The sequence below is a fragment of the Cucumis sativus genome, chromosome 4 (genome assembly GCF_000004075.3).
Source record: "Cucumis sativus cultivar 9930 chromosome 4, Cucumber_9930_V3, whole genome shotgun sequence".
In the NCBI taxonomy this organism is placed as follows: Eukaryota; Viridiplantae; Streptophyta; class Magnoliopsida; order Cucurbitales; family Cucurbitaceae; genus Cucumis; species Cucumis sativus.
In genome coordinates this window covers 14,359,344-14,384,553 of record NC_026658.2, presented here as the reverse complement: position 1 = coordinate 14,384,553, position 25,210 = coordinate 14,359,344, and the positions used below count along the sequence as shown (strand labels likewise).

Sequence of the window (25,210 nt, the reverse complement as noted above, 5' to 3'; positions counted from 1 at the left end):
TGCAAATAAATTAAGATATAAACTATATATATACTTGAATGATTGTTTCATGGTATAGTGTATTTGTACATACAAAACTTCATCCATATAGAAAATTTTACACTTGTATTTTTGCTTCACGAATCTTTCATGTAAATAATAGCATTTTTCTATCACAGGTCATCATAATAATTTTAATACTGCATGGGTCTTCTTGGAAGTTTTAAAGAATTGAATTATAAACATTGACATACCAGGATGGAAGTTTCATCTTTTTTGGTGGTTGGATATTGTATCGTAGTCTCTTCCAAGTTCATCAAATTCCCAGTCATTTATCTCCTCATTTGAGTCGATTGTGTCTATTCCTTCATCCGAATCTAGTTTTGCCATTTCTGCTTCCATGCTGAAATTCTTTGTTCGTTTTGCTAAGGATTCGTCAATATCTTCGAAATTTAGTCTTCGAACTTCGGCTGTTTGTCCGGATGTGAAACTTGGATTTGAATTTACTACATGCGGCTTTTCATTGATGGGTAGCTCTGGTTTTCGCCTAACAGTTTCAATCATCAGTTTCGGTCTCTTGATGGATTCAAATTCTTGTTTTATTTTTTCAAGTGCATCAAATGTCTCTTGTACCTTCTCGTCAAGATTCCTGGATCAAGAGTGTCCATTGTGTTGTCATAAAACTAGTAGTCAAGGGGTGATAAAAATGGAAAACATTGACAATGAATGTCATCCTATTTTCTTGCCTAGTCAACAGAGTTTTAGTACCTGACAACTCCTTTTGTTTCATAGAATTGCATTCTTACTGTATCCACAGTGCTTAAGGTGGAAACAAACTGGCCAGTTAATAAAAGCAAGGAATTAGACAGACCACAAAATTGATTAGATAATACAACAAAGAGCACAGTTGAAAGACTAAAAGCTAAACACTAGCAACAAATTAAAGATTGTGAGTGGCAAATACAACATTGTTTTGAAGTAGAATGGACTAAACTAACACCTTACAATCATTCATAAATATCACAAATAACGATATACCTTGGACTCCATATCCAAGTATTCCTCTTCAAGCTTTCTTCGTTGTTTATGGACATTTAAACTTCTATCATCTGTATCGGGTGAGACATCTGACCTGAAGAAAGTAGGCCTTAGCAGCCTGGTTAATTATATCAAGATTATTTTCGTAAGAACAAGATGTTTTTTAGAAGAGCCATACTCTTTCATCGAACTCAAGTTCTCCTCAAGTTTTCTGATACAAGAAAGTGCGGGCTCCAATTTTCCCTAAAGAGAATAGATGGGCCAATGTGCACGACAGTTCAGAAAACTTAAATCAGTAAACCACAAACCATAGAAGCAGTGAATGGCAACTGATGAAGATAAAATCAGTGAACTAGATAACCTAAATTAGTACCTTGTAAGAAGAGAGAAGGCTGATGACCAACTTCACAAAATAATCTCCATATTTTTCCAGCTCACCACTTGAAAAAAGAGGAAAGAAACAAAAGCCAAGCAATTTACTCAGACTAGAATAGAGTAATAAAGGGAAAGACATGATAGCTCATTCCATTTATTTGATTCCAAAACAAAAAACGCAACTCGAATAATATTTTTGGCAAAAAAATTTAACATACTCGACATGCTCCTCCTTCAATTGTCTTTGGGATATCTGGAGGTTCCATGTATGCTCTAAAAAGTTTTTACATGCATTTACAGCACCGGCTTCTACTTTATATGAAGCAACAGATTTGAACAGCTCATCTTCCTATAACCAAAGAAAATCATCGGTGAAAGTTAAAATCTAATGAAAAGGAATTCTATTTTTATTTTATTATTTTTTTTAAAAAAAAAACTTTCAATTTGACACTATTGCAAGAAGAATAAGTTACAACCAATAGTTCTTGATTACCTTTGTCTTCAAGTGCACAAGTATCTGGTTACTCGCTTCATCAAAATGCTCTCTTTCTTCTCTTGCATTATGAAGGCGCATCCGGGCAGCAGAGAGCAAAGTGTTGACCTGAAACACAGTATACATGCCCACAGAAACTGATAAGCAAAAACAGAGTTCAAGTATTATGATGGAGGTTGAAATCCAAAGAAGCAGAGAAAATTTTGCACACAGAGTATTGGATAAACTGAGTACTGACAATGAAAATCCAGTTCTACATTTTATTTTATTTATCTATTTAAGAGGGAATAATATTTCTATTTCATTTTCATGGAATGAAGTTAGCCAAAGAGGTGATTGGACACATTTATAACCCAGCGATAACCAAATATTTGTACATAGCTCAGTCATCAAAATATATATAATAATTTAAAGGTTACTGGAACCAAAATTCATCTGAGATATCCCCCTAATCTTACTTCATCTGGCTGCAGAGAAGTTGATAATCAAGTTCTGGATGCTTCTCAGGATAACAAGATAAAAATTGGAGGCTTCAGAAATCTCCCACCATAATAGCTGAGCAAAAAGGCTAGGAGAAGAGATGATCCAAAATCTTCACTATTTTTAACCAAAAAAGGAAAGAAAAAACTCACTGATCAATAAAAAGAAGTTTAATCCAAATCTTCACTACTTCTCCATACAAAAGAATCCAATTTGGCAAAAATGGTCTCCTTGAATTTCTTATCTGGATTCTCACTTTCCCAATATCATCAAGATAAACTGGGGAAAAGAATGGATTGAATTTCATGGCCTTTCATCAAATTGAGAAACTAATATAATCTTTTCACCGACCACCAGAAGTATTTATCAAGTGGCAAGACAATGTATCAAAATGAAATGAGGTGTGACAACTGCCATCTCTTTCATACATCTTGAAATTGAGAATCTAACTGATAATTTTTATCCCACGCGATATAATTATTCGACTATCAGCTAAGTTCAACAAAATCTAGGAAAGCCTAAGGATAAAGTGTAATTCTAAAAAGTGAAATTGTGTTTCTTGTTGGCATCTTTCATAATTAGTAAGAACATCTAATAGGCTTGATAGAGTTATTAACAGTGTCCCAGGGTTTAAATCAAAGATCAAGATTAGGTAACTTGATTGAAAGATTGTCAAAAATAATGAAAGAGATGCAAGAAAAGAAAACAGAAAGGATTCAACTAAAGAACTCATCTTCGCATAGAAAAAAAAAAGTTCATGAAGCATTTGTCTCACACTTGCAACGGACAAGTGAGACGGCAAATTAGGAGGAAAAAAACAAGCAAAAAATGAGTTGCCAGCAAGTTTGCATGAGCAAAAGAAGGTGTTCACTGAAATGAAGAAAGTATAATGCACAAACATTGAAGCCAAGAGCTCACAAAGGTGAACACAAGATTCTGCACTAATGAATCAAGGCAAGAGAACAAAGTGAAGATTTCAAGCACATAGGCGATTGTAGCAGCTCTTACAAATGAAGGCTCTCAAAATAATGCTGGCATTTTTTGAGGCAAAAGAGTCGTGAATTTCATGACAACATATTTAGTTCAACTAAGAAAATGGGAAACCAGTTAATCAAGCTCTCACGATGCCCTAAACATTCATTTAGATAGAACCACCCAATAGAAGGCCTGAAATCTTGGTGTGGCTCTGTAGCAATACGCCAGAAGATGAGAGACAATTTAACAAAGCCATACCAAGATTCTAGGTGTTTAACAAAGTTTAATATAATATCAAGTTAAAGGGAACAAAAGAAGGATCATCTCCAGGATGTCCCAACAAGAATAAGAGGCGATAGGAACATGAAATGCACTTCCATGACCCAAAATGCAGATCTCCACACGGAGTTAAGAAAGAAATTGATGTTAATTTTTTTATTAACTTTTTCTATGAGAAACATAATTATAATTTCATTGATAGAATGAAATTACTAAAGCCGTGTGGGATAACAAAATGGTATTTCATAACCATCATAGGTTGGCCTAGTGGTGAAAAGGGAAACATAGTCTCAATAACTAAGAGGTCATGTGTTCAAATCCATGGTGACCACCTACCTAGAAATTGATTTCTTACAAGTTTCCTTGACACCCAAATGTTGTAGGGTCAAGCAGGTTGTATCGTGAGATTAGTGGAGGTACACGTAAGCTAGCTCGGACACTCACGAATATAAAAAAGAACAAAATGGTATTTCATTATGAAATAAGAGAAGTAAGGTTACATTCAGAGTGAATTTACACCAAATGAGCAATGTAGGTGACCAAAGATGTAACAAAAACCAAACTCTGTATCTTCAAAGATACGGTGATTCCGCTCGTTCCAAATGAGCCAAAAGTAGGCCTGATGATAAAGGTACATAAGATCACTTTCTTATCATTGAACGGATGGCTGATAAAGAGCATGTTTAATACATTTTGTAACCAAAGATCAACAAATTTCATCTTTCAGTCTGAGAGAGAGGTTCCAAGATGATTTATTGGATAATGGAAGGTTCGCAGTGGATGCAATATTCTTAACAAATAATGCATCTGCCTGAGTATAATTCTTCAAGAGAATTCCTGCCAATCCAAGAATCATTTCAGAAAGATGTTTTGCCTCCTTTACCCAGCTGCCTACCACAATAATTATGGATGAGGTCTTTTTGTTTAGCAATGCATTTCCACAGTCCTTTCGATGTGTGCAAGAGTAAGTGCCCGACCTCGTTCCATAAGATTGGCTCCATTTTTAGGCAAAATCACTCTCCTCCATATGGCTTTTTCCTCAATTTGAAAATATTGCCATTTGAATAGCAAACTGAAAGACTCCTTAATTTGGTATCAGTGATCTTGACCAGCATTTTTTATGTAACGTTTTACAATCTCCCCATATTTACAAGGTGAGTAAGTGCCTGACCTCGTTCCATAAGATTGGCTCCATTTTTAGCGACAATATGATGTAAATCAAATAGCTTAAACCTACTGGTTATCTACTGTTTTCTAGTTTCTGTTTTAGCTCACTATTAGTTAACAAAAACTACTTAGTTACTATGTAACCAACTACTTGTACTATTTTCCTCTATAAATAAAGCATCTCCTACACTGAGGGTAGATTATTCATTCAAATAAAAAGATTCTTCGGTTTACACCAAAATGGTATCAAAGCACCGTAAGCTCTTCAAGACCTATGGCTGTTAGGCGAAATCAACCAGTAGCAATTGAGCAACCTACTCACAACCAAGAGGCGGATGAAACACCCATCTTCTCTCCAAGAACCGTCTCAAGACGTTTGTTGTCCTTGGAGGCTTTGGTGAAGGGATCACAAACAACAATGCCAGAAGTTCTTCAAAGTTTAGAAATGTTAGTTCATCCCCAAATAGAGCATCAAGATGATCAAGAAATCGTTTGTGACTAGAGCCAGCGTGGCATCCGTGGTGCTGCAATGCATAGACCTGGACGAGTTCATCAAGAAAAAAGATATGAAGTTCAAGAAAGAAGGAGACCATTTCAAGATTCCTTCCAAGAAACCAAGAACTTCAAGATTGGAGTTCCACTAATGATGAACTGCAAGAAAGACCAGTAATTGATCAAAACAAAAGATTCCGACCACATGTAGATGGAAGGAGAAGGAACCAGCATAATTTAAGATGAAGATTGACCTTCCTAGTTAAGATGGTAAATGTAATATTGAAGTTTTCCTTGATTGGTTGAAAAATACTGAAATTTCTTTTAATTACACGAATATTCCCAAGATGAAGAAGGTGCATCTAGTAGCATTGAAGTTGAAGGCTGGAGCATCTGCTTGGTGGGAGAAACTTGAGGTTAATAGGAGAAGAAATGAGAAGAGAGACCTATGAAGGCTCATTTCCTTCCACCCAACTATGAGCAAACCCTCTATAATCAGTACCATAATTGCCGGCAAGGAACAAGAATAGTTGCTGATTATATAGAAGAATTCCAGCGGTTGGGTGCAAGAATCAATTTAATGGAAAACGAACAACATCTTATTGCCTGGTTTGTTGAAGGTTTGAGATTTGATATAAGAAAAAAGGGTAAAATTACAACCCTTTTTCAGTCTTTCTGATGCTAATGCAAAGTTAGTAGAAGAGATCAATGAGTTGAATTCAAAGAAAAACACAAGGGGACCGTGGAATATCAACACTAGCTCTAAGCCTTCTGCTGCACAATCCACTAAAGATCAAGAAAAGGATAAGGCTAGTGAACTGAATGCGAAAAAAGTTAATGCAGTTCCCAAGAAACAAGCAGAAAATGTTTATCAAAGACCAAATTTGAGCAAGTGCTTCTGCTGTGGTCAATCCGGCCATCTCTTCAATGCTTGCCCAAAAAGAAAGACAGTGGCTATTCTTGAAGAAAATGAAGATTATATTGAAGAACAATAAGGAGATTTCTCTCAAGAAGAAGAAGTATTAGAACCCAATGATGGAGAAAGGTTATCTTGTGTACTCCAAAGAGTCTTAATTGCTCCAAAGAGTGACACCTCTCACCAACAAAGGCATAGCCTTCTCAAAACTCGATGTACCATCCAAAGTTGAAAAACTACCCTCTGCTACTGGCTCTCATCCCTAGTCTTGTGAAATCCCAGATCATCTAAAGTCTAGTTGCCGATTGTGGACTTATTTTAGGTTGATTTGTCAGCCGCTGAATGTAGTTTCCCCAGCTATTGGACCAACTTTTGTCTTTCCATGATTTTTCTTCACATGGGTGAGCAAGTAAAGCCGCATTGATTGTTGTCGCTAGCTTAATAATGGTTTTTGTGTTGGTCTTCGATTTCTTGCCATAGGAGATCAACTACCAGGGATATATTTTGGGAACATGCAATTAAATTTTTGCTGTTTATTGGGTCCTATTTCTTCTCGAACCAGATGTCGTGGGTTGGAAGATTTCTTCAAGTTCATCTACTCATTGGATTGCATTGGCAAGATAGTTTGAAGCAGCTGGTTGCATCTTATTGGTGTTCTATTTCTCCTTTTATCTTGAAGAATTGGGAGTGCAAGAATTTAGATTCATGTGTAGAGAGCGTTTACGTTTTGCTTTGTATTTAGCTTTCTATTCATATATTGTCTTTGAGTGGCTTTAATTAGCTCTTTGTTTTTCTATTTGGGCTCATTTTTAGGTTGCCATTGTTGGTGATATATAATTAAATTTGCCTTCAACCACCAGCTTAAGCTTTTGGATGAATTGGTGGTTTAATATGGTATCAGAGCAGGTGGTCCAGGGAGGTCCTGTGTTCAAGCCCCTGCATTGTCGTTTCCTCCCCAATTAAAATCAATTTCCACTTGTTGGGCCTTTCAGATATTTCTTGTCGTTTCCTCCCCAATTAAAATCAATTTCCACTTGTTGGGCCTTTCAGATATTTCAAGCCCACAAGTGAGGGGGAGTGTTGGTGATATATAATTAAATTTGCCTTCAACCACCAGCTTAAGCTTTTGGATGAATTGGTGGTTTAATAGCCATCATATTTATGTTGTCCAAGTATAATCTTTGTTTTAGCCTGTATTTTTCCTTAGTTCTTTTTGCTCTTAGTATAATTCTCTTGTACTTTGAACTTTAGTCTCATTTGTTATCTTTAATAAAGAGGCTTTTTGGTTGTGTTGAGGGCGCTAAGGGGGTGTCAACCTAGTTGAAATGCCCAGATGCGCTTGTTGATCCTCCCTCTCCCCTATTGCTCTTTGTATAATCATCATGTACATTGAGCTTTGTCTCTTTATTTATATTAATAACAGTGAGACTCGTATCCTTTTCAAAAAAAAATAAATAGGCTTATTGATTTCAGGGCTATCCCCAACTCAATGATCTTACAAAAAAAAAAAAACGTCTCCTTGCCATCCCCCACAGTGCATCTAAATCCAAGAAGAGAAATACGGGAGCTCAAGCAAGATGTCCTTCTAGGAGCATGATGTGTGCCTTCAAGCCCTTTAGCGACCCACTCAAAAGGAGCGAAATCATACTTGCTCATAGTTATCCTATGCCAGCTAACCAAATGAGATCCCTTCCCCCTATCCATCCTTTCCCAAAGAAAAATTCTCATAAGCAGACAAAGCTAGGAGCTTTCAATAAGGGAAAGTAGTAAACGAGAAGACCACTAAGCCCTAAAGCTAATCAACCACCTTTCTTCCCAAAAGCTAACCTTTTACTGACTTCTCAGAAACTGGATCCCGGAAGACTGTAACCCTCAGATTACCCTCCAAAGGAAGACTAAGTTAGTTAGTAGAAAGGGAACTTACGTCACAACCAACCACAGTAGCCCATCTATTGAGCTTACCCCAATCACAGCTAATACTCAAGACTTGGCACTTGCTCGTGTTAATTTTTAGCCCAAACATCATCTCAAACAACCCCACCAGATGCATAAGGTTTAAGAAGGAAGCCTCATTACCAGATCACAACAACATCGTAACGATGGCAAACTGAAGGTGAGACACGGAAACCTCATTGAAACCGACCCTAAAAGGTTCGCTAATATTTCCTTCCACTCCCTTTAAAATGAGTCAACTTAAAATGTCCATCACAATTAAGAACAAGAAGGGAAAAGGCTTTTTCATGGTTTTTTTCCCAATATTTCCCTCCACCTAATAACCTTTACTGCCTTGCTCTGCAACTACAAAATATTTATAGTTTCTATCAATTAATGGGAAACTGCATGTCTGAAACTTTTCTAGGTCTTGCTACTTTTAATGAAAAGCTCAATTGTGGTTTTAACCCCATCATCACCCTACCAACAAGTTGCATCAAAAAGAAGATTTCAGTAGACAGAAACAGAAGGGGAACTTTGAACGCATAATGAAGATCCATATAACAATAGTCTTGGTTTTTACTAGTTTGCTCACCCATTTAAAGTTCCTGTTGGTGCCTGTACTGGAGTTAGTGTCATTCTATCTTAATGAGGAAGAAGATTCCTAGTATTTTTTGTTGACTGTCAAAACATAAGTGAACACACTAAAGTAACCCATGAAGCATATACGAACTTCCCATTGGAAAAATATGGAAAATAAATAAAAGCACAACCAATCATCATAGCAATAAGCAATTGGTTAGAGAGGGAAAGGGCCAGACAATAGATAAACGAAAGAATTTCAATATACAAGACAGCCTGCTGAACATGGCAGAAAAAGAAATCCAACCTTTTTCAATTCAGCCTCCAGCCGATCCTTTTGGTTCTCAAGTTCTCCAATATCATCTGTCAATTCCTGTACCATGAAGTTTGACTACGATAAGTAATGAAATGGATTTCACTAACACAACCATAATAGGAAGTACTTGAATTCCAAGCATGCAACTAAGCTGTTGTTAAATACAAATAGAAATTTTATGCTACATAAAATTTCATTGAGAAATAAAATATACCAAAAGAGAAAGAAGTGAAGAAGGGAAGGAGCCTAACTAGAAGTCACAAGAGTAATATAACTCCGTAATTCCTCTTGGAAACATTTCTCATCATCATAAATTGTAAATTTTGAATAGGAATCATAATATTCTAAAATATTTATAAAAAAATTCATATAACAAGATTATAATTATTTCTTTTACAAGAAACTGAGATATATTGATCGAAAGGAAATAACAGCCAACCCCACTCCAATCTATAGTAATTATTGGAAGACCAGAATTACAAAAAAATATTCTGGCTACAAACACATCATATTTATATTAAAAAATCATATTCATATTTAAAAACAATTGATACAAGTGTATAATTAAAACAATAGTGAATCAACTGTTTTTCTAAAACTTGATATGTTGATGGACTGGAATCAATTTCTGATCTATTAGAGATCTTCCAAAGGAGAGCTTCAAAGAATACAAATTATTCCAAACCTTTAAATGAAACACCTTCTGAATCAACCAAGTATGTAAAATTTTAAAAACACCACAGTAAATCCCATTGCCATACTTCACTGAAGCTACGATTTGGTGGGTTGAAGGTATTAAGGCCAAATTCATAGTGAAAGAAGAGAAATTCATCTCTAAAGTTGAGAGAACACTTTCAAAGAACTACAGTTCCATTAAAGAAAAAGTAGTATTTATAGCCATACAACTAAATACGACAATTGACTAATTAAACACTAATTAATCTAAATTAACAACTAACTAATTAACGACAATATACAGATTATCTCATTGTTCTCTGCCATCAATCAACATCTCTTAGTTGGGTGTAAAGGTAAAGTTTGAAAGCATATAGTTTGCCTTCGATTGATAATTAAAACGACTTCTTTACTGAGGAAGAGTAAACGGGTAAAAAATTGGCAAAGCAAGAAGCGCCATGAAATTGACAAACCCAAAAATTGGATAGCAAGCTATCTAAAGCATACCATACACACTAACCTGATATTTTCTGTTGGATTAATTAACATCTCTAAGTGATAATTATCAAAGATTACCTTCTCAGCTTGGACCATTTCCTTGGACTTAGCTACCCGAAAGTTGAGTGCCTCCTCCTTCTGCTCTCTGCTAATGACATGCAAAAAAGGTAAAAGAAACACATTCAACAAGAGAGCCAGAAGTGGATCTCCACTTTAAGACACCCTTATCAACACAATTACCTCCGTATACTTATATGATGCTGTCATTATAATAAATCATATCTATTCTCTAATCCTTTTATCATCAATACTACTTGAAAAGTTGAAATGACAATTGAGATCTTTGTGACAGCTTAATATTTTATTACAACAAACGTTAAAGGTTATAGATTACTGACTCACTTGAGGCAGATAATATTCTTTTGTTTTCATGTTGGTGCTTTGTTTTTTTGCGTTAAAAACCATAATGGTCAGCTGCCTATCAGTTGATCATCATAGATGTCAAACCACAGGAAGACATTTATACATAATCAAACACATGTGAGAGTCTGTATCTTTTGATCATCAGTCTCTTTTGATTATGATCAATGATGAAAAGTTTTGTTTCTTGTTAAAAAAAAATTGGGGTTCAGGGAGATGAAAGGATTAACATCAAGAGTAAAGAATGTAAAGTTCTATTTTGGGCTCCCTCATTTCCTCCGCTTTTTTTCCCCTATGAACGATCATTAATCTCCTGGCCCAAATTCCCAAACATGTAGCATTCATCCACAATATGTTACCTCTTGTAAACCAAGTTTAGAATGTTTTTGGGTAATTTTGCTTGAAGTCTTGAGTTGTCAATTTTTTGACAACTTCCTATAACTTCTCTAGATTTCCCCATGTTTTGTGCAATTGGATGGAGCATACTTTTATTGGCCCTCCTCTGCAAGTGATGGCATTTAATAGTACAAATATTCAGAACATATCTTAATGTTTTGCTTACTAATCCACAATATGCAAAGACTAAGAAGAGATCAAGTCCCTTATGGACACTCCTGAGAGAGGAAAAAATCCTTTCAATCAATGTAATTAAAGGTTTAAGTTAGAGACTTTGCTTAGAAAAAACTAGAATTTTTCAATATTTCACAGAAAAAATGATGTTTTTGGAGAAAATTGTGAAAGCTCTGGCATCTCTTTGGTGCTCTCGTAGTAAATGATATTGTAACTACTGTCATCTGTATCTTAGCCAATGGGAGTGATATTTTAACTCCTTCACTTTGAAAGAGGATCACTTGTCCTCAACTTTTGTATTCTTCCACTAGTAATGGGAGTGTCAAATTTAAAATGGCATATTGTACATAAAGAGCAACAAACGTGAAATCAACAATAGAGAAATACATGCAAACCATGAATATGGATTAGTAATATGATAAACCTGTGATCTACAATACGCTTTTCAGCTTTTAAGGTGGAATTGGCCAAAGATTCCGATAAAATTCTCAGTTTCTCAACCTGCAACATAAACTGATTGTGGTTGCTTAGCAGTAGAAGCGTCAACAAACAATCCATCAATAAATAAAAGAACTAGAAGTTGTTTCATTACCAACTTTCTTTTTAAAACAACTACCAACTTGAAGAACATGAAGACCAAAAATATAGTTTTTGTATGACGGAGTGTACTTCTAATCTTCCATTAGTCCTATTTTTGGGCTAATATTAGTATCATAACACTACTGTAAATATATTTATCATATTGTAGTTTATTATCTTTTTACCTTCTCCTACTTAGATTAACATTTGTGTATATATATACATATATACATATATATCTTCAGTGAAAGGAATAGATTTTATGATTCTCTCCAATCTTAACATCAATTTTCTCCTGATAACCATTATAGAATCTTGTTCTTATTTTTAAAAAATAAAATAAAATAAAAAACGAACCTACTTTACAACTCCAACATCAATTTTCTCCTGGGAAGAAACAAATAAACAATTGCAGAACATGTAAAACCGTGTAAGACTCTAGATTTTGATTGAAAAGAGAGTAAAGTAAATCTTATTGAGCAGGCCACAAATATTTCAACTTTATTCATCAGGTACCTCAGTCAGATAACCACCTAAGGACTAAATCCACGACACCTCTATTAAGAAATTTGTTTAATAAGTAAATTGTATAAATGAGAGTTAAAAAATATAAGTTGATATCACCGTGTGTGGAGTTTCTAAGATTGAAGTTGAGAAATAAAAGTATAGAAAATGGGAGATGTGATTAACATACATGGAAGTTTGTTATGTGCAATCTAACTCCAGTTGACTAAACAAAGCATCAGATTAGTTAGTTCCTTTATCCATTGTGTTAAGTCTATAGCCAGGGAGAGGAACGGACCTTTTCAGCATGAAGCTGTGGAGAATCCCCATCCTTGAAAAGCTTCTTCTTTAGTAGAAGCTCCTCCAATTTAGAGCATAATTGAACTTGTGAAAGTATTTCTTGTAGAATCTGTAATTTACACAATGAATATAATGTAATTTATACTTTCTTAAAACTCAAAATGGAAAGCAATTAATAGAAAGATGAACAAGTACTTGCTAAAACATTAAAGTTTAAGTAAATAACTAAAGATGGTTAACTAAAAAAATGACCACATTTAATAAATGGAAATAAATTCATAATCACCTTAGAAGCTCTAGTTTCACCATCAGATGTTGTATCTTGGTCTTCTCTCGAAGGTGGCAGCTCCTCATGATTTTCGTCAAGTGTTTCTTTCAAACTACATGCTTTAGCATCTATTCTGCGAGCAGGAAATTGGAAGAATAAATAAATTTGTTTGAAAACAGATTAGAAGAAGTATGGGTGAATCTGCTCAATGGAAACACCATTGAGAATTTTGCAAATCTGCACAATATATTTAATCGAACAACATGATATATTAAAAGGTTTGTTGCTCTCTACAATATTTATGGGGTGAGCCATGAGTTAGCACAATCACAAGAGAACTTTTGCCGATAGTCTGAAAATAACACAACAATAGAATTCAGACATTTGAGAGATCTGAAAACACTCCCTTGTATGCTCAAAATAATCCAGGAAAGAACTCTCCTCTCCCTCATCCCTGACATGGTTATTAAATACATGACTAATTAACAAACATACAGAGAAGATCAAACGACTAATTGGATTCAAGGATGGAAATTGTGTGGGTAAAAGTTGGAAACTGAATAACAATTTTTGGCTTCCAAGTTGTTTTCTTGATATCTTGACCCTCCACTGAATAAGAACCTCTAGGGGGGTGTTTGGTGAACCATAATTGAATGAGATTGTAATGTAATGTAATCCAAAACTCATGTTTGGATTGAATTTTTCGGGCTCGTTTTGTAATACTAAACTTATTTTGTTTCGATAACTTTCAATCCAACCCTCTTTTCTACCGTTTCCACGCTTCAAAATTCCATTTCGGTTTCACCCTCGATTTTCATGCATCCCACCATCTCTCAGATTTTCAGTAACCTGATTACATTTCAGCTCTCCAAACAACCCTTAGAGTGTTGTCTCTACTTTGTCACACCACCAAAACTAGTTTTTCTTCAACTGTGCTGTCAATGGGCCTGCAAAGCTACAGCAAATTTCAGGCGTAGACTAATAAACCCAAAAATCCTTTATCTTCTTCTGAAAACTTTCCACGGCTATTGCTCTCCTCACAAGGCTCAAAAATCAACAAATCTTTTTCCTTTGAAAGGTCAAAATTTCTTGGGTATCTTCCTGCCAAAAGGTTGACACGAATCATGCCAGAGAAATGTCTTGATACCATATCATTACCAACTTTATTGAAGACAAATTCTTAGCTGTAGTTTCAAGGTTTTCATGGTATTCCACAAAAGGCTTCATGAAATTCCTAATCTTGTAGCATTTCTGAATCACCCAAAATTATCGTTACCAAAAATACGACCTAGTTGGAAGAGCTTAGTTCTTTTATTTTCTTAAGTCTACGCTTTGTAGACCTTAAATTCTTGAAGTCTTTTATAATTTTTCAATCATTAATGAAAGATCAAAAGAAAAACTTACAAGCTTCATTAATATGAAATTGGAAATTATAATTAGTCAATCAGTCTAATAAAACCATCAGTGAATTGAAGCTTTTCGTAATCCTTTCAGAGTGGGATGTTACTTTCTCTTATGGTGAATTGCCTATAGAAAATCCCTTTCTTCACTAGATAATGACAAGCTCCAGGTTATATAGAAAAACATAGTGATTTTATTCTATCAAATATAAAAGATTGAAAACGTATTTGTGTGCACGCATGTGTGTAGTTTTCTTTATTGACAAAAACAAATAGAAATTTAATGACACTAAGTGAGATAAGGATCACGTTTATGATCAAGTTTGATTGAATGTTCTCTTAGGAAATTAATTCTTGCTTCCTCCATGGACATTCCCCTTTTTTGTCATACAAACTTGGAAGTCTCATTAGAGCTAACACCCACCACGTTATATAGATTTCAATTTAGTTCAGTTGTAATTCTGTCCATAAAAATTCATGCATGCATAATCATCAATAACTAATTGATTAAGACCAATGAAAGATATGAAAGATATGCTTATTCACCACCTATCAAAATCAGCATTTATTTTCAGCCCAGCAATTGCATCTTGGACATATTGGAGCAATTCTTCTCGTTTTACCTAAAAATGGCAGTGACAGACGGAAGTGACTGCTTTGCCCATGCTAATTTTATGCTAAATTAATTCATGCCTTCATGACATTACCAGTATTTCATCTTGGTATTCCGAAAATGCTTTTGCCAAATTGTGTACACTCGTCATTACCGCTTGACGTACTTCTTTTCCTCCTGAAAGACAGAGCCTGAATATAGCCATGATAAAGGGAACTTAAAGTCTAATGATATGAGTGGGAAAATGATCAATGAGGCATAGAAGTTTTTAATATTGTTTCTTCTTGTCAGCAAAAGTAACGTGAGAAGAATTACTGAAATCAGCTGCAGGGCATAAAGAACACGTAAGGCCTAACTGAGAATGAATATTCACCCATAAATCTCTAGAAGTAGTGATTCTTCTTCGTCATTAGGTTCTTCGAGAATCTGAGTCATAGAAAAGAGTTAACCTGCGGTTAAACTCTATGATCAGCAAAAACAAAATCCACAAAAGTAGTTAAGAACAAGAGATCCCTCAGTTCTCGGGTGGGTGGGGGGGAATGTAAATAAATTACGTATAAAATGAATACAGGTTCAAACTTGAGGCCTTTTATGCTCATCAGATTATTTACATATTTCCAACAGAGACAAAGTAAATGAATGTTGATATATTTGGAAGTTGGAAGTTGGAACAACTTAGCATATTTTCGCATACCAACGTTTTGCAAACAAATTGATATCCACATGCACACAAATCGACTCACCATAGACAACGTAATGCCTTCTAGAGCTTGGCTTGTGAGAAATACATCACGAAAAGTTTTTAGCTCCCCTCCCATATCTGGGTCCACATAATAGACCTGCGCAAGATATCAAGCAACATTTCATGACGTTCAATGCTGGGGGAGAAAACGAACAAAAAAACAACCACAAATTCTTCAATCAAATTAGGCATGCAAAAATGTTCAGGAAACACAACACTAATTGATATACACACCAATGTAGGTTTTTTCGGAGAATCTCTATTTTCCTCGTTAAGCTGATCTGTCGGACTATTTTTACCATCCTCGATTGGACCTAGTGAAAATCTATCCACCTCTTTGAGCGCAACTAGCCACCTTCTCAATAACTGAACTCTTTCTATGCCTCTAGATGAAATAGATATTTCTTCCAGCCTTTTTACTGTCTGTTTAAAGCCCTGCATATTCCTCGGTCCCTGCCTCAAAAATCAAACCCTAAATTAACTCGTCTGAGAAGCAGAAATTGCAACAAGTAACAAATGCGGATACAAAAAGATAATTAGTAATGCACATTGGCCACAGACGTAACGTTACTATATAAACAAAGCTGCACGTGAAACAGAGAACAATACCGTACGGTTCCATGTCCAAGAAATAAACGTTCAAATATTCACAACGATAACAACTGACAGAACCAAACGCCATCAGACGCATTAAGAATTGAGAGGAAAAGTGAGAATAAAATTACAATGCGATCTTGAATGATCTTGGCGCCCTCTACAACAGCATTTCCAGCATGGTAAACGACGGTGCCGGCAACGTTACGGACGGTGCGGGTGATATTATCCTTTCCTCCGGCACTTGCTTCCACCGCCCTGATCACCGCTGCTCTAAGCCACGACATCACCGCCCTTGCCTCCCCCGGCCTCTCTCTCTCTCTCTCTCTCTCTCTCTCTCTCTCTCTCTCGTTCCAATACGCAAAAATGAGATCAAAACTAAATCTCTCAACCTGGATCAATGTTTTTCTGAAAATTACAGATACTATATCTCCAATGCCGTTGGATGAACTCCGATTGATCGGACAGCTTGTTGAAGCAAAACGATCGGTAAAGAAATTGAGAAGAGAGATGAAAGGAATGGAAATTGAAAGTGACGGAAAAGGAAATAGAGATCGAAAAAAATGTAGAGAATGAAAGAATGGAAGAAGAAGTCAATAGGAACCGCGTCCCAGTTCAACGCAATTCTTCTTCTATGAGGCAATAGCTCGATTCCTTTGCCAGCAATTTCGCTCCAAATTTTATAACGATTACCGGAAACGGTCCCTTTCAAATCACGCTACTTCCATTAATTGGGCCTCCCTATTTCTTGGGCCTAAATCTGAGCCCATTTCCTTTAACAAGCCCTAACGTAATTACAAGCCTTGGATGGAGTAAGGCAAATATAGCAGAGTCAAATTAACAAACTGTTATATTTATAATCTTTAAAATATTTCTATATATATATATATATATATATATATATATATATATATATATATATATATTAATACATTAAATCTAATTATTATATTCGCAACTTATTCATTAATCATCGATAAACTTTGATATATTTAAAAAAATTATCTAATCAAATTTTAAAATTGCTACACATTGCGGTTATCACGTTTTAAACCTAAATATTAGAAATAATTACAATGGTAGAACTTTTTTGTCCTCAAAATTAAATGAAAAAAATATTTCAAATCATTACAAATATACTAAAATATTTTCATTACATATTGAAATTAGAATTTGAAAGAAATTTTGTTATATATGCAATTTGTTATATTTACAACTATTCCTAAACAATTATAACTATAAATTAATAGTTGCAAATGTTGTAATAAGGTTTTGGTTCTCATATTCTATAAACGATTGATAGTTTTTTTTTCTTTCTTTTTTTTTTTGTATAACTTGACCTTGTTGATACTTATAATTGAATCCTTAGGCAATCATAAATAAAAGGTGATAACTAATAAATACAAAATGTTAAAATGAGAGCATGGGGTGTTTGTTACATAAAAAGAAAAATAAAGAAGTAGGTTTTTCTTTAGATGGAGAAAGAACTTTAAATTAGTATTAAAATTGCAACAAAAGATTGATTACTATTTAATAAAGCATGTTAGTTTTTCTTTTTGTTTTTAGCTCAAGTGTGTTATTATTTTGTATTTAACTTAGGATTATTATAGTGTCATAGTCAATTGAGTGGCCTTTACATTTGGCGATTTATGCCTTTAAGTGCTTATATTAGGCTAAATATTAATATTTTAAACATGTGTTTTTAATAGATAAATTCTTATAACGATAGAAGAAAAAAAACTTAAACGAACCCGTTAGAACATGATAGATTTGGCTATATTTTGTAAAAGAGTTTCAGTTGTTTTCTTTTATTTTTTGTTATATTTAAAAATGACTCCTTTGAGTGAAATTTATTTATGAATTTTTCAATGAAAGGGAAGAGATAGAACAAAATTATTACTGATGGTTAGATTCAAATCAAAGTATTTTTGTGAAATGAAAAAACATTGTTATGGTTGCAAATTAAGAAAGTATATACAATTTTAGTCTTATCAAAACACATTTGATTTGTTAACAATAATTTAGCTCAATTGGTACTTGAGTATATTAATATAACTACAAGGTTCGTGATTTGAAATCTCTACTCTTAGTTGTTAATTGTTGTGCCAAAACGATCCATCACTTTTCATTTACAAAATTCACCATGTATGCCAATAATTTTTGGTAAATTTACGTATTTGTTATCTATTTGACAATTTTTTGTTTGAAAAAGTAGTTTAATTTTAAGAGATTAAATTGTATTTACAAGTAAACAATTATTTACCATCTAAAAAACTATGAATAAAAGAATAGTTTAACCTATTTTTAATTTTTAAAAATAAATTTATAAATAATAGAAGACTATGTTACAAATGTTGATCTATCGCTGAGAGACTATAAAATTTTAGTCCCTCTTAAAAAAATATTGCTATATAATTAATTATTATTTCTAACGTTATTATCCATTATAATAATAATAAAAAAAAAAGTTAGGTTTATAAACACTTTTAAACTGCAACCAAAATGTCAATAAGTAGATTTCATATAAAAACAAAACAATGAACTAAGATGTATACATTTATGTGATTTTGGTCCATGTTCTATTAACATTTTTTGGGGCAAAGATACAAACTTATACAATAACAAGCAAGCTTAACAAAGTTCTCTCATGGAAATTTTGTAAGAACGACTTATTTTGAGAGCCCAATTTTTTTCACCTTTTGTTCCGATCATCCTTCTCAAATTTCACATAACAACACGTCTAATTCTACAATATTTGACGTCTATAATTTCTACAATATTTGAGTGTTAATAAGTTCATAGAAAATTCTCTCTTGTTCTTCATTTAGCTTTCAATCTTCGTCTCACTCTTGAATCTCATCTTGCTTCTCAGGTCTTCATCTTACAGTCCAACATTTTCGTGGAGACCATCGATGGTTAAAAGTGAATAGAGAGCGAGGAACAAAGATCGAGAATGGAGAGGCCTAAAGGGGTATTTGTTGGTTGTTTTGGTAAATCCACCCAACGAGGAGAGGACGTAATCTAAATGTAAAAAGACTTTGATTTTCAAAAGTTGGTCGAGATTCCATTTGTGCCTCTCAGAACAAACCGTATATATGAAAATTCCTACCTATTGGTTAAAAGAAATTTGTTATCTCAAATTTGGCTAACGAGGATAGCTGGTGCTGCTAAGCAACAACATCAGGTAAAGGCATTTTCCAATAGTTCCACTCATTGAAATCTTCCTGCAAGACAGAAACTAGGGATAAATTTTCTGAATGGAAGTGTTTGGAAAGCAAACTTTAATAGAGACAAGGTATGTATCCAGATTAAGTAGACTCGCTTTGATAACCACCCTTTCGTTTTTAGTAACTTATAAACACAACTTTAATTGTTTTCTAGCTGATTTACATATGTTTTTCAAAATCTTTAAAAGTAGGTAGTTCTTATAAAATTTGGATTTGTTTCTGACTTTTGGATAAGAACTCTAAAAATTCCATAAGAAACATAAATCTGTGGTAAAGAAACTCCATATTTGTTATAAGACATAAATCCTAGATGGGGTGTTAATAGGTCCAGTTTTTAAAAACTAAAATATAAAACCTCCATATTTGCGCTCAGGGAAGCACACAACTATATTTCATAATGGTATTTTGTCACAATTAAAGGATACATCCAAACATATGCTTATTCGTACCTGTTCAACAGACGACGCCGGTGGAAAAATTTCATTGACGAGTGCAAGCAAGGACTTGTATGATTTCGGGTTGTTGCTATGGCTATTCATTACCTCTCCCTGCAAAGATGGTATAAATTCTGAGGATGAAAATGGAAGTAACAGATTTGGTATTAAATCATAGACTGAAACCAGCTCAATATATACCTTAGGATTGATTATAAATATTTTGCCTTTAGGGATCCCCATCTTCAAGTAACTTAACTCGTCAGTATCTCGGTTACCGAAGCCAGCGTAGAACGGGTTATGATCAGAAGGGAAAAGTCGTCTAATCTCCTGCCGGAAAATGGGAAGTTTAAGAACTAGTATACAAAAAACTGTTTGAACCTAAATTCAAAGTTGCACCATTTTTCATCCTTTTCATTTACCTCTAAACAGGCAATCTTAAATTCATGAGGGGTTCTTCTAATAACTGTTCAACATCATAAAAGAAACAAAGTAAGTGCAACAGAAATATTAATAGAAAGCCGAATGATAATTATTATTAATCTGACAAAAAAATGTCAAGGTAGAAACATCGAGAAATTGATTGAATGTGAGAGTCGAGATAACTGTTGCCGAGAGTTCAACCCTTCATCCCAAAAAATGTCAATTTAAACCCCCAAATTGGATTACACTGTTTTTCATCAAAGTTTCATTGTTTTGAAGTTTGAAGTTTCTCCATGGTTCTAATTTTCATATCTTCATATTTAGGAACAATACAAGAACATACGAAATTAGGTGTGGGGTACCCCTGTGTGGCTACATCCACGTTCCAATGTCAAACCAAAACTGTTAAGTTTATTCTATATTCAAACAACATGTAGAAGTCTTATGCAAACATGGCCACTTGCACTAATGAGAAATATTTTACCTTCACGATACAACGAAGGAAATAGTCCATCTGGAGAAATGACAACCGGGCCATCAGGTAAAGCTTCTCCATCCTGAAATGGCAGATCAATTCATTCGTTTGTCAGCAAGACTACAAATGAAGATAGAAAAACTAGACAACCGTGAGAAAAGCAATTTGAACTATAAATCTTTGGTGTTCTTTTTAGAAGCTATTTGGCGAATTTCAGTGCAAGATATTCCTCAAAGTTGGGATGTTTTTATTTCTCTTGATTAGTGTTTCGTTCAGCTTTGTAATGTTTCTTTTCAGTTGTTTTATTTTATGGTTGTCGTTTGTTTTCTTTTATCGTTTCTCTATCTCATTTTGCTATTTTTATCTTTGTATTTTAGTCTATTAGGGCAATAGTCTCTCTTCATTTTCTTAATCAAAAGTCTCGTGTCCTAAATTATACCTATAAATCTTTGTTTAGACCAACCAAACATTCCCATTGTCCATTTTACTCTCAGAAGCTAGAGACTCATCAGAAAGATTCTTGGTGGCGTTTCAACCAATACAGATACGATACCTGTTTTAGGTTGAGCAAGAAACTTCGAGTTAAATACGCCTGAACGATTGCACGGGCACTCAAAAATAGTAGTTGATATCCATTATCCTGTAGTAAAAACACAATTCACAGTGAATAACTAAAACTTGGGTAGTTTGAATTATTAAGTGTGAATATACACCTTAATAGCCGAGAAAAGTCTAGCGACCCCAGATTGTGTCCAGTCCATTCCAACCAATGGCATGAATTGGCCCAAGACATCAGACCTGAGAAAAATGCATGCAAAAGCAAGAGTTATAGTCATTATCCAATTAGTCGCAACACAGTTGAAGACAAAATAATTCTAGTCACTTGATATAAACATTTGAAGTTATAAATGAGAGTAGACAATCCTGAAAAGGAGTTTCAAATTATGATAACTCGATTTACACCAAGCAAGTTATAGAGGGATTGCTCATTAGCCATAAAATTTGGCCTTACTTGGTTATTGTCCCATCGACGTCTGAAATTACAATCCGTGCATTCCACTTCCACAAGTAAATATGAGCATCAACCTGAAAATGCATCCCGGATTAGAGCAAGTAAGGAGATTCACAAGTCAAAGATATATGCGTAGACTAAAAAGAATATGTACTAGACAATGAAAAACCTTTTGCACTCCAAGAACCTTTGTAGGAAAGGTGAATTTGATCCTATTTTGACCTTCTTTTAATTTCAAAGATGCTATCTGCTCAGTAGTAGGAATATATGTCCTCAAAATTCGTTTGCGAGGAGTATCAATATCATGTTGGGACGTTAGAGTTGGACTATTGAACTCAGATTCTGTGTCAAGAAACACCTCCTCATTAGATGTGTCATCGCCATTGAGCTGAATTTCTTTAACCCTTCCAAATCGAGAAGACCACAGTCTCCATCTATTTCCAGATGGAGTAGAGATATTCTCAGCTTCCACATTTTCAGACCTAGTTGAGTCATCTTGTTCCACAGGAATCGAATCATTAGGATCCAGAGGTAAATCCATTCCAAATGTTGCCATTCCCAGCAATACTGGAGCCATTTTATTCCAATGCCAGTACCGCCCTCGAAATCGAATTACTAGATTTTCATTTTGTATAATTGATGTGGCAGAGCTTCCAAATTTCTGAGCAGATACGCGATGAGCTTCAAATGCTTCAGCAGCAGCACTCAATCCCATACCCGAATAAAGTTTACTTCCACAAAGTGAAATTTCAAACTCTGTTTGTTATTGGCAGAAACGGATTATACAAATACTCTATATGAATGAATCAGCTGATGAATTACTAAGCCAGAAAAAGAAGCTTACTCGTGGTTTGGAGACAATCTATCCTTCCCTCCAATGAACAAAATTTTGGAAGCTCACATTCATATTCATCATCAAGCACGGATCTTCCGAATCCTCCATCTTCTTGATCAATTTTCTCAATCTGATGATTCTTCACTTCTGTGTTATCACTGTCAAAATAAACTGAAGGGTCAGTTTGATCCATATGTTTCGAGTTTGTCATCTTCTCAGTTGGGATGCCTGTGATAGGTAAATCGGGAGACGAACAGGAGCTCAAGGCATCACAAACACTGAGTTGGGATGACTCAATGTTGATGAATTTAACACCATGCTCTTCTACAGTTCCATCGACTCTTGGAGCATTTTCAATGCGTTCGACCTCTGAAATATCAGCCACCAATGAGGATGCGGCATTTTCTGAATATAATCGACCACATTCTGGTAGCTCCATACAGGAATTAGAAACCCGATCCACGTCGCCTCCAGAAGTAATATCCACATGGTTTTGTGAATGAAAAATATGTTCCTCATCTCCTTCACAAACTTCCAGCTGGTACTCGAAATCTTCAGTATCATTGTTGGCACTGCAAATGTTATAGAAATCAACATCACGTTTGGATGCATTTAGATTATTACAATTACAAGGCCGAGAATCTTCCCCATAATCGAACTTCTCATTACCTTCACTAATATCCATCCGATCACCAATAGCATATTGATTTTGAAGTGGAGTTAATTGCACTCTCTCTGTAACCTTTTCTGAGGCTGAGAAATAATTTGAGGCATGACCATCCACACTCCCTAAGACTTCCGACTTCTGATCATATGATTTTACAATTTTTATATCCATGTCTTCATTTGACCTGTCATCTAAAATCTCAACCAAATTGTCCAATGGAGACTGCTCATCTGGGAAACAAAGTCTCCGCTCGCCATCAGACTCTGACCTTTCAGAGGACAATGTACTCGGTTCATTTTGCATTTCCACATTGATATCGTCCCTACTATGTTCTTGTATTTGAGAGTCAAGAACATCCTGGTTCCCATTATTCTTGCAATCACCATTCGTCTGATCATCTAAAATTGAATTGTTCATAATACCATCGCTTCCTTCACACGAATCAACTTCACTTCTAAAATAGGCCTCGCCCGAACTATCAAGATACATATGAAAATCAGCCTCGACACCATTAACAGTTATACGAACCTTCTCCGCACCCTTGAGCACGCCCTGAAACTTACCGAATTGAACGTGCCACGGTGTGCTCCGAAAAGATCCATCTCGTTGCTGAACAACAATTACATCAATAGCTCCTCCAAATGGATGGAAAGGCATAGCAATGGCTAAAACACCTTGAGAGATTAAATTACCAACTCTTCCCACTACATTCATCATGCCCAACTCCAAGAAACTCAAACCAAATTCCCAGAAACACCAAGAACAAGTCAAGAACAGCACACTTTCTTTCAATCAATCAAAATCCCTCGTAAGTTCCTCTAACCCAATTACCATTTCTTTAACTTATCTGCAAGACATCCCCAAGATAAATCAAACACAAATTAAAACAGAGACTTGCCTCATTTCAAGAACATAAACTCACAACAGCCATTTATAGACTAAAAAATCCATGCATGCGAGCAGATACAACAAAACCCATAATTTAATTTCGATTCTTGAACATCCAAATGATGAAAAAATAAACAAACATACCACAAATTTACCCAATACCCAAAAAATTTCAAAAACTTAAGGACTCACCAAAAGAAGAAAACCCAACAAATACTCTCAAAATCCTCTGATAATCAAAGAAGTGGAAGAACAAACAAGCCAAGAACTCGAACTCAAGCTTTTTTCTTCTTTAATGTCCTACCAATTGAATGCACACGAGTTTTTGGTGGTTTCTTCAGAATTTGAACTTTAATTGATATATCGACTGGTTGGTAATAAAGAAGGCGGAGAAAGCTTTCAAAGAGGAAGAGACGTGGACGAATAAATAGGTAATGATGGGAAATCTGGACTAAAATAGGTCTGGCTTTTGTTAATATTACGAGATTAGTTTCGGTAAAGTGATGTAATTTGAAGAATTTAGAAGGATAGTTTGGGGATTTATGACGATGCCTGACGGTTTCGTTAATGCTTCCGGGTTCTGGCATTTTCGACTACGTTCTTCAAGGTCAACACCAGCCACGTATCGAACTTCGGTTCAAAATTTATTGATAAACGTTTGACCATTAGTTAGAAAATATATAAAAGTAAGGATATAACTATTTCTCAACTATAGAAGATTTTTCTTTTGGTGAAACTAAATACTTTTGTTTATCTTTAATAAATACTATTTAGGATTATAATAAAGCAAACCGTTAAAAATATATATATATATATTTGACCAAATATTTACACTTCATACAAACGCATGTATGATAATTGATAGGTTGCACACCAAATATGTCCAGTCCATTCTCAAACGAAAATAGTCTGCACACCAAATGCATACTAATAACTTAAGTATGATAATTGATAACTACTCGCTCTTTATTTTCAAAGGACCCTATGAAGACATTTGAAAAGTGTTTATCTAAAAGTACATGTGTTGTTATTGGTAGGTTTACGAAGATGGTTGGAGTATAA

At 34.7% G+C, this 25,210-nt stretch overlaps 2 protein-coding genes across 8 annotated transcripts; both read right to left on the bottom strand.

Moving 5' to 3' along the window:
* LOC101209774 (restin homolog) lies at positions 1–16,838 on the bottom strand. 6 transcript variants are annotated; one of them, XM_031883679.1, is made up of 18 exons: positions 16,319–16,838; positions 15,828–16,046; positions 15,595–15,690; positions 15,225–15,277; positions 14,946–15,042; positions 14,788–14,861; positions 12,857–12,971; positions 12,569–12,679; positions 11,612–11,700; positions 10,276–10,345; positions 9,016–9,081; positions 1,886–1,993; positions 1,611–1,741; positions 1,391–1,457; positions 1,196–1,260; positions 1,018–1,111; positions 748–815; positions 1–628 (listed from the first exon to the last, which is right to left on the bottom strand). In XM_031883679.1, the coding sequence occupies exons 1-18, from the start codon at positions 16,472–16,474 to the stop codon at positions 247–249; spliced, it is 2,061 nt and encodes a 686-aa protein (XP_031739539.1). In that variant the 5' UTR covers positions 16,475–16,838; the 3' UTR covers positions 1–246. The 6 variants fall into 6 exon arrangements, with proteins under 6 accessions (XP_031739539.1, XP_031739540.1, XP_011653611.1 ...); XM_031883680.1 differs by having other exon boundaries at positions 10,276–10,342; XM_011655309.2 differs by having other exon boundaries at positions 11,612–11,688.
* A 1,854-nt stretch (positions 16,839–18,692) lies between these two features.
* LOC101210022 (phosphatidate phosphatase PAH1) lies at positions 18,693–24,744 on the bottom strand. Of its 2 annotated transcripts, none has more exons than XM_004142170.3 (11): positions 24,341–24,744; positions 22,603–24,107; positions 21,928–22,514; positions 21,759–21,832; positions 21,460–21,544; positions 21,300–21,386; positions 20,756–20,828; positions 20,271–20,314; positions 20,050–20,178; positions 19,864–19,962; positions 18,693–19,411 (listed from the first exon to the last, which is right to left on the bottom strand). In XM_004142170.3, the coding sequence occupies exons 2-11, from the start codon at positions 23,975–23,977 to the stop codon at positions 19,355–19,357; spliced, it is 2,610 nt and encodes an 869-aa protein (XP_004142218.2). In that variant the 5' UTR covers positions 23,978–24,107; positions 24,341–24,744; the 3' UTR covers positions 18,693–19,354. The 2 variants fall into 2 exon arrangements, with proteins under 2 accessions (XP_004142218.2, XP_011653610.1); XM_011655308.2 differs by lacking the exon at positions 24,341–24,744 and having other exon boundaries at positions 22,603–23,165; positions 23,263–23,404.
* Between the last annotated feature and the right edge of the window lie 466 nt (positions 24,745–25,210).

Bases quoted from the DNA above. Each gene is read 5' to 3' on its own strand.
- LOC101209774 (XM_031883679.1), bottom strand. From the start codon at position 16,474: ATGTCGTGGCTTAGAGCAGCGGTGATCAGGGCGGTGGAAGCAAGTGCC. The intron at 1,742-1,885 runs GTAATCAAGAAC...CTTTGGTTATAG, and splicing joins TTGTGCACTTGAAGACAAAG to GAAGATGAGCTGTTCAAATC. The intron at 1,261-1,390 runs GTACTAATTTAG...TATTCTCTTTAG, and splicing joins GCCTTCTCTCTTCTTACAAG to GGAAAATTGGAGCCCGCACT.
- LOC101210022 (XM_004142170.3), bottom strand. From the start codon at position 23,977: ATGATGAATGTAGTGGGAAGAGTTGGTAATTTAATCTCTCAAGGTGTT. The intron at 21,387-21,459 runs GTGTATATTCAC...TTTTTACTACAG, and splicing joins GACTTTTCTCGGCTATTAAG to GATAATGGATATCAACTACT. The intron at 20,179-20,270 runs GTAAATGAAAAG...ATTTTCCGGCAG, and splicing joins TTAAGATTGCCTGTTTAGAG to GAGATTAGACGACTTTTCCC.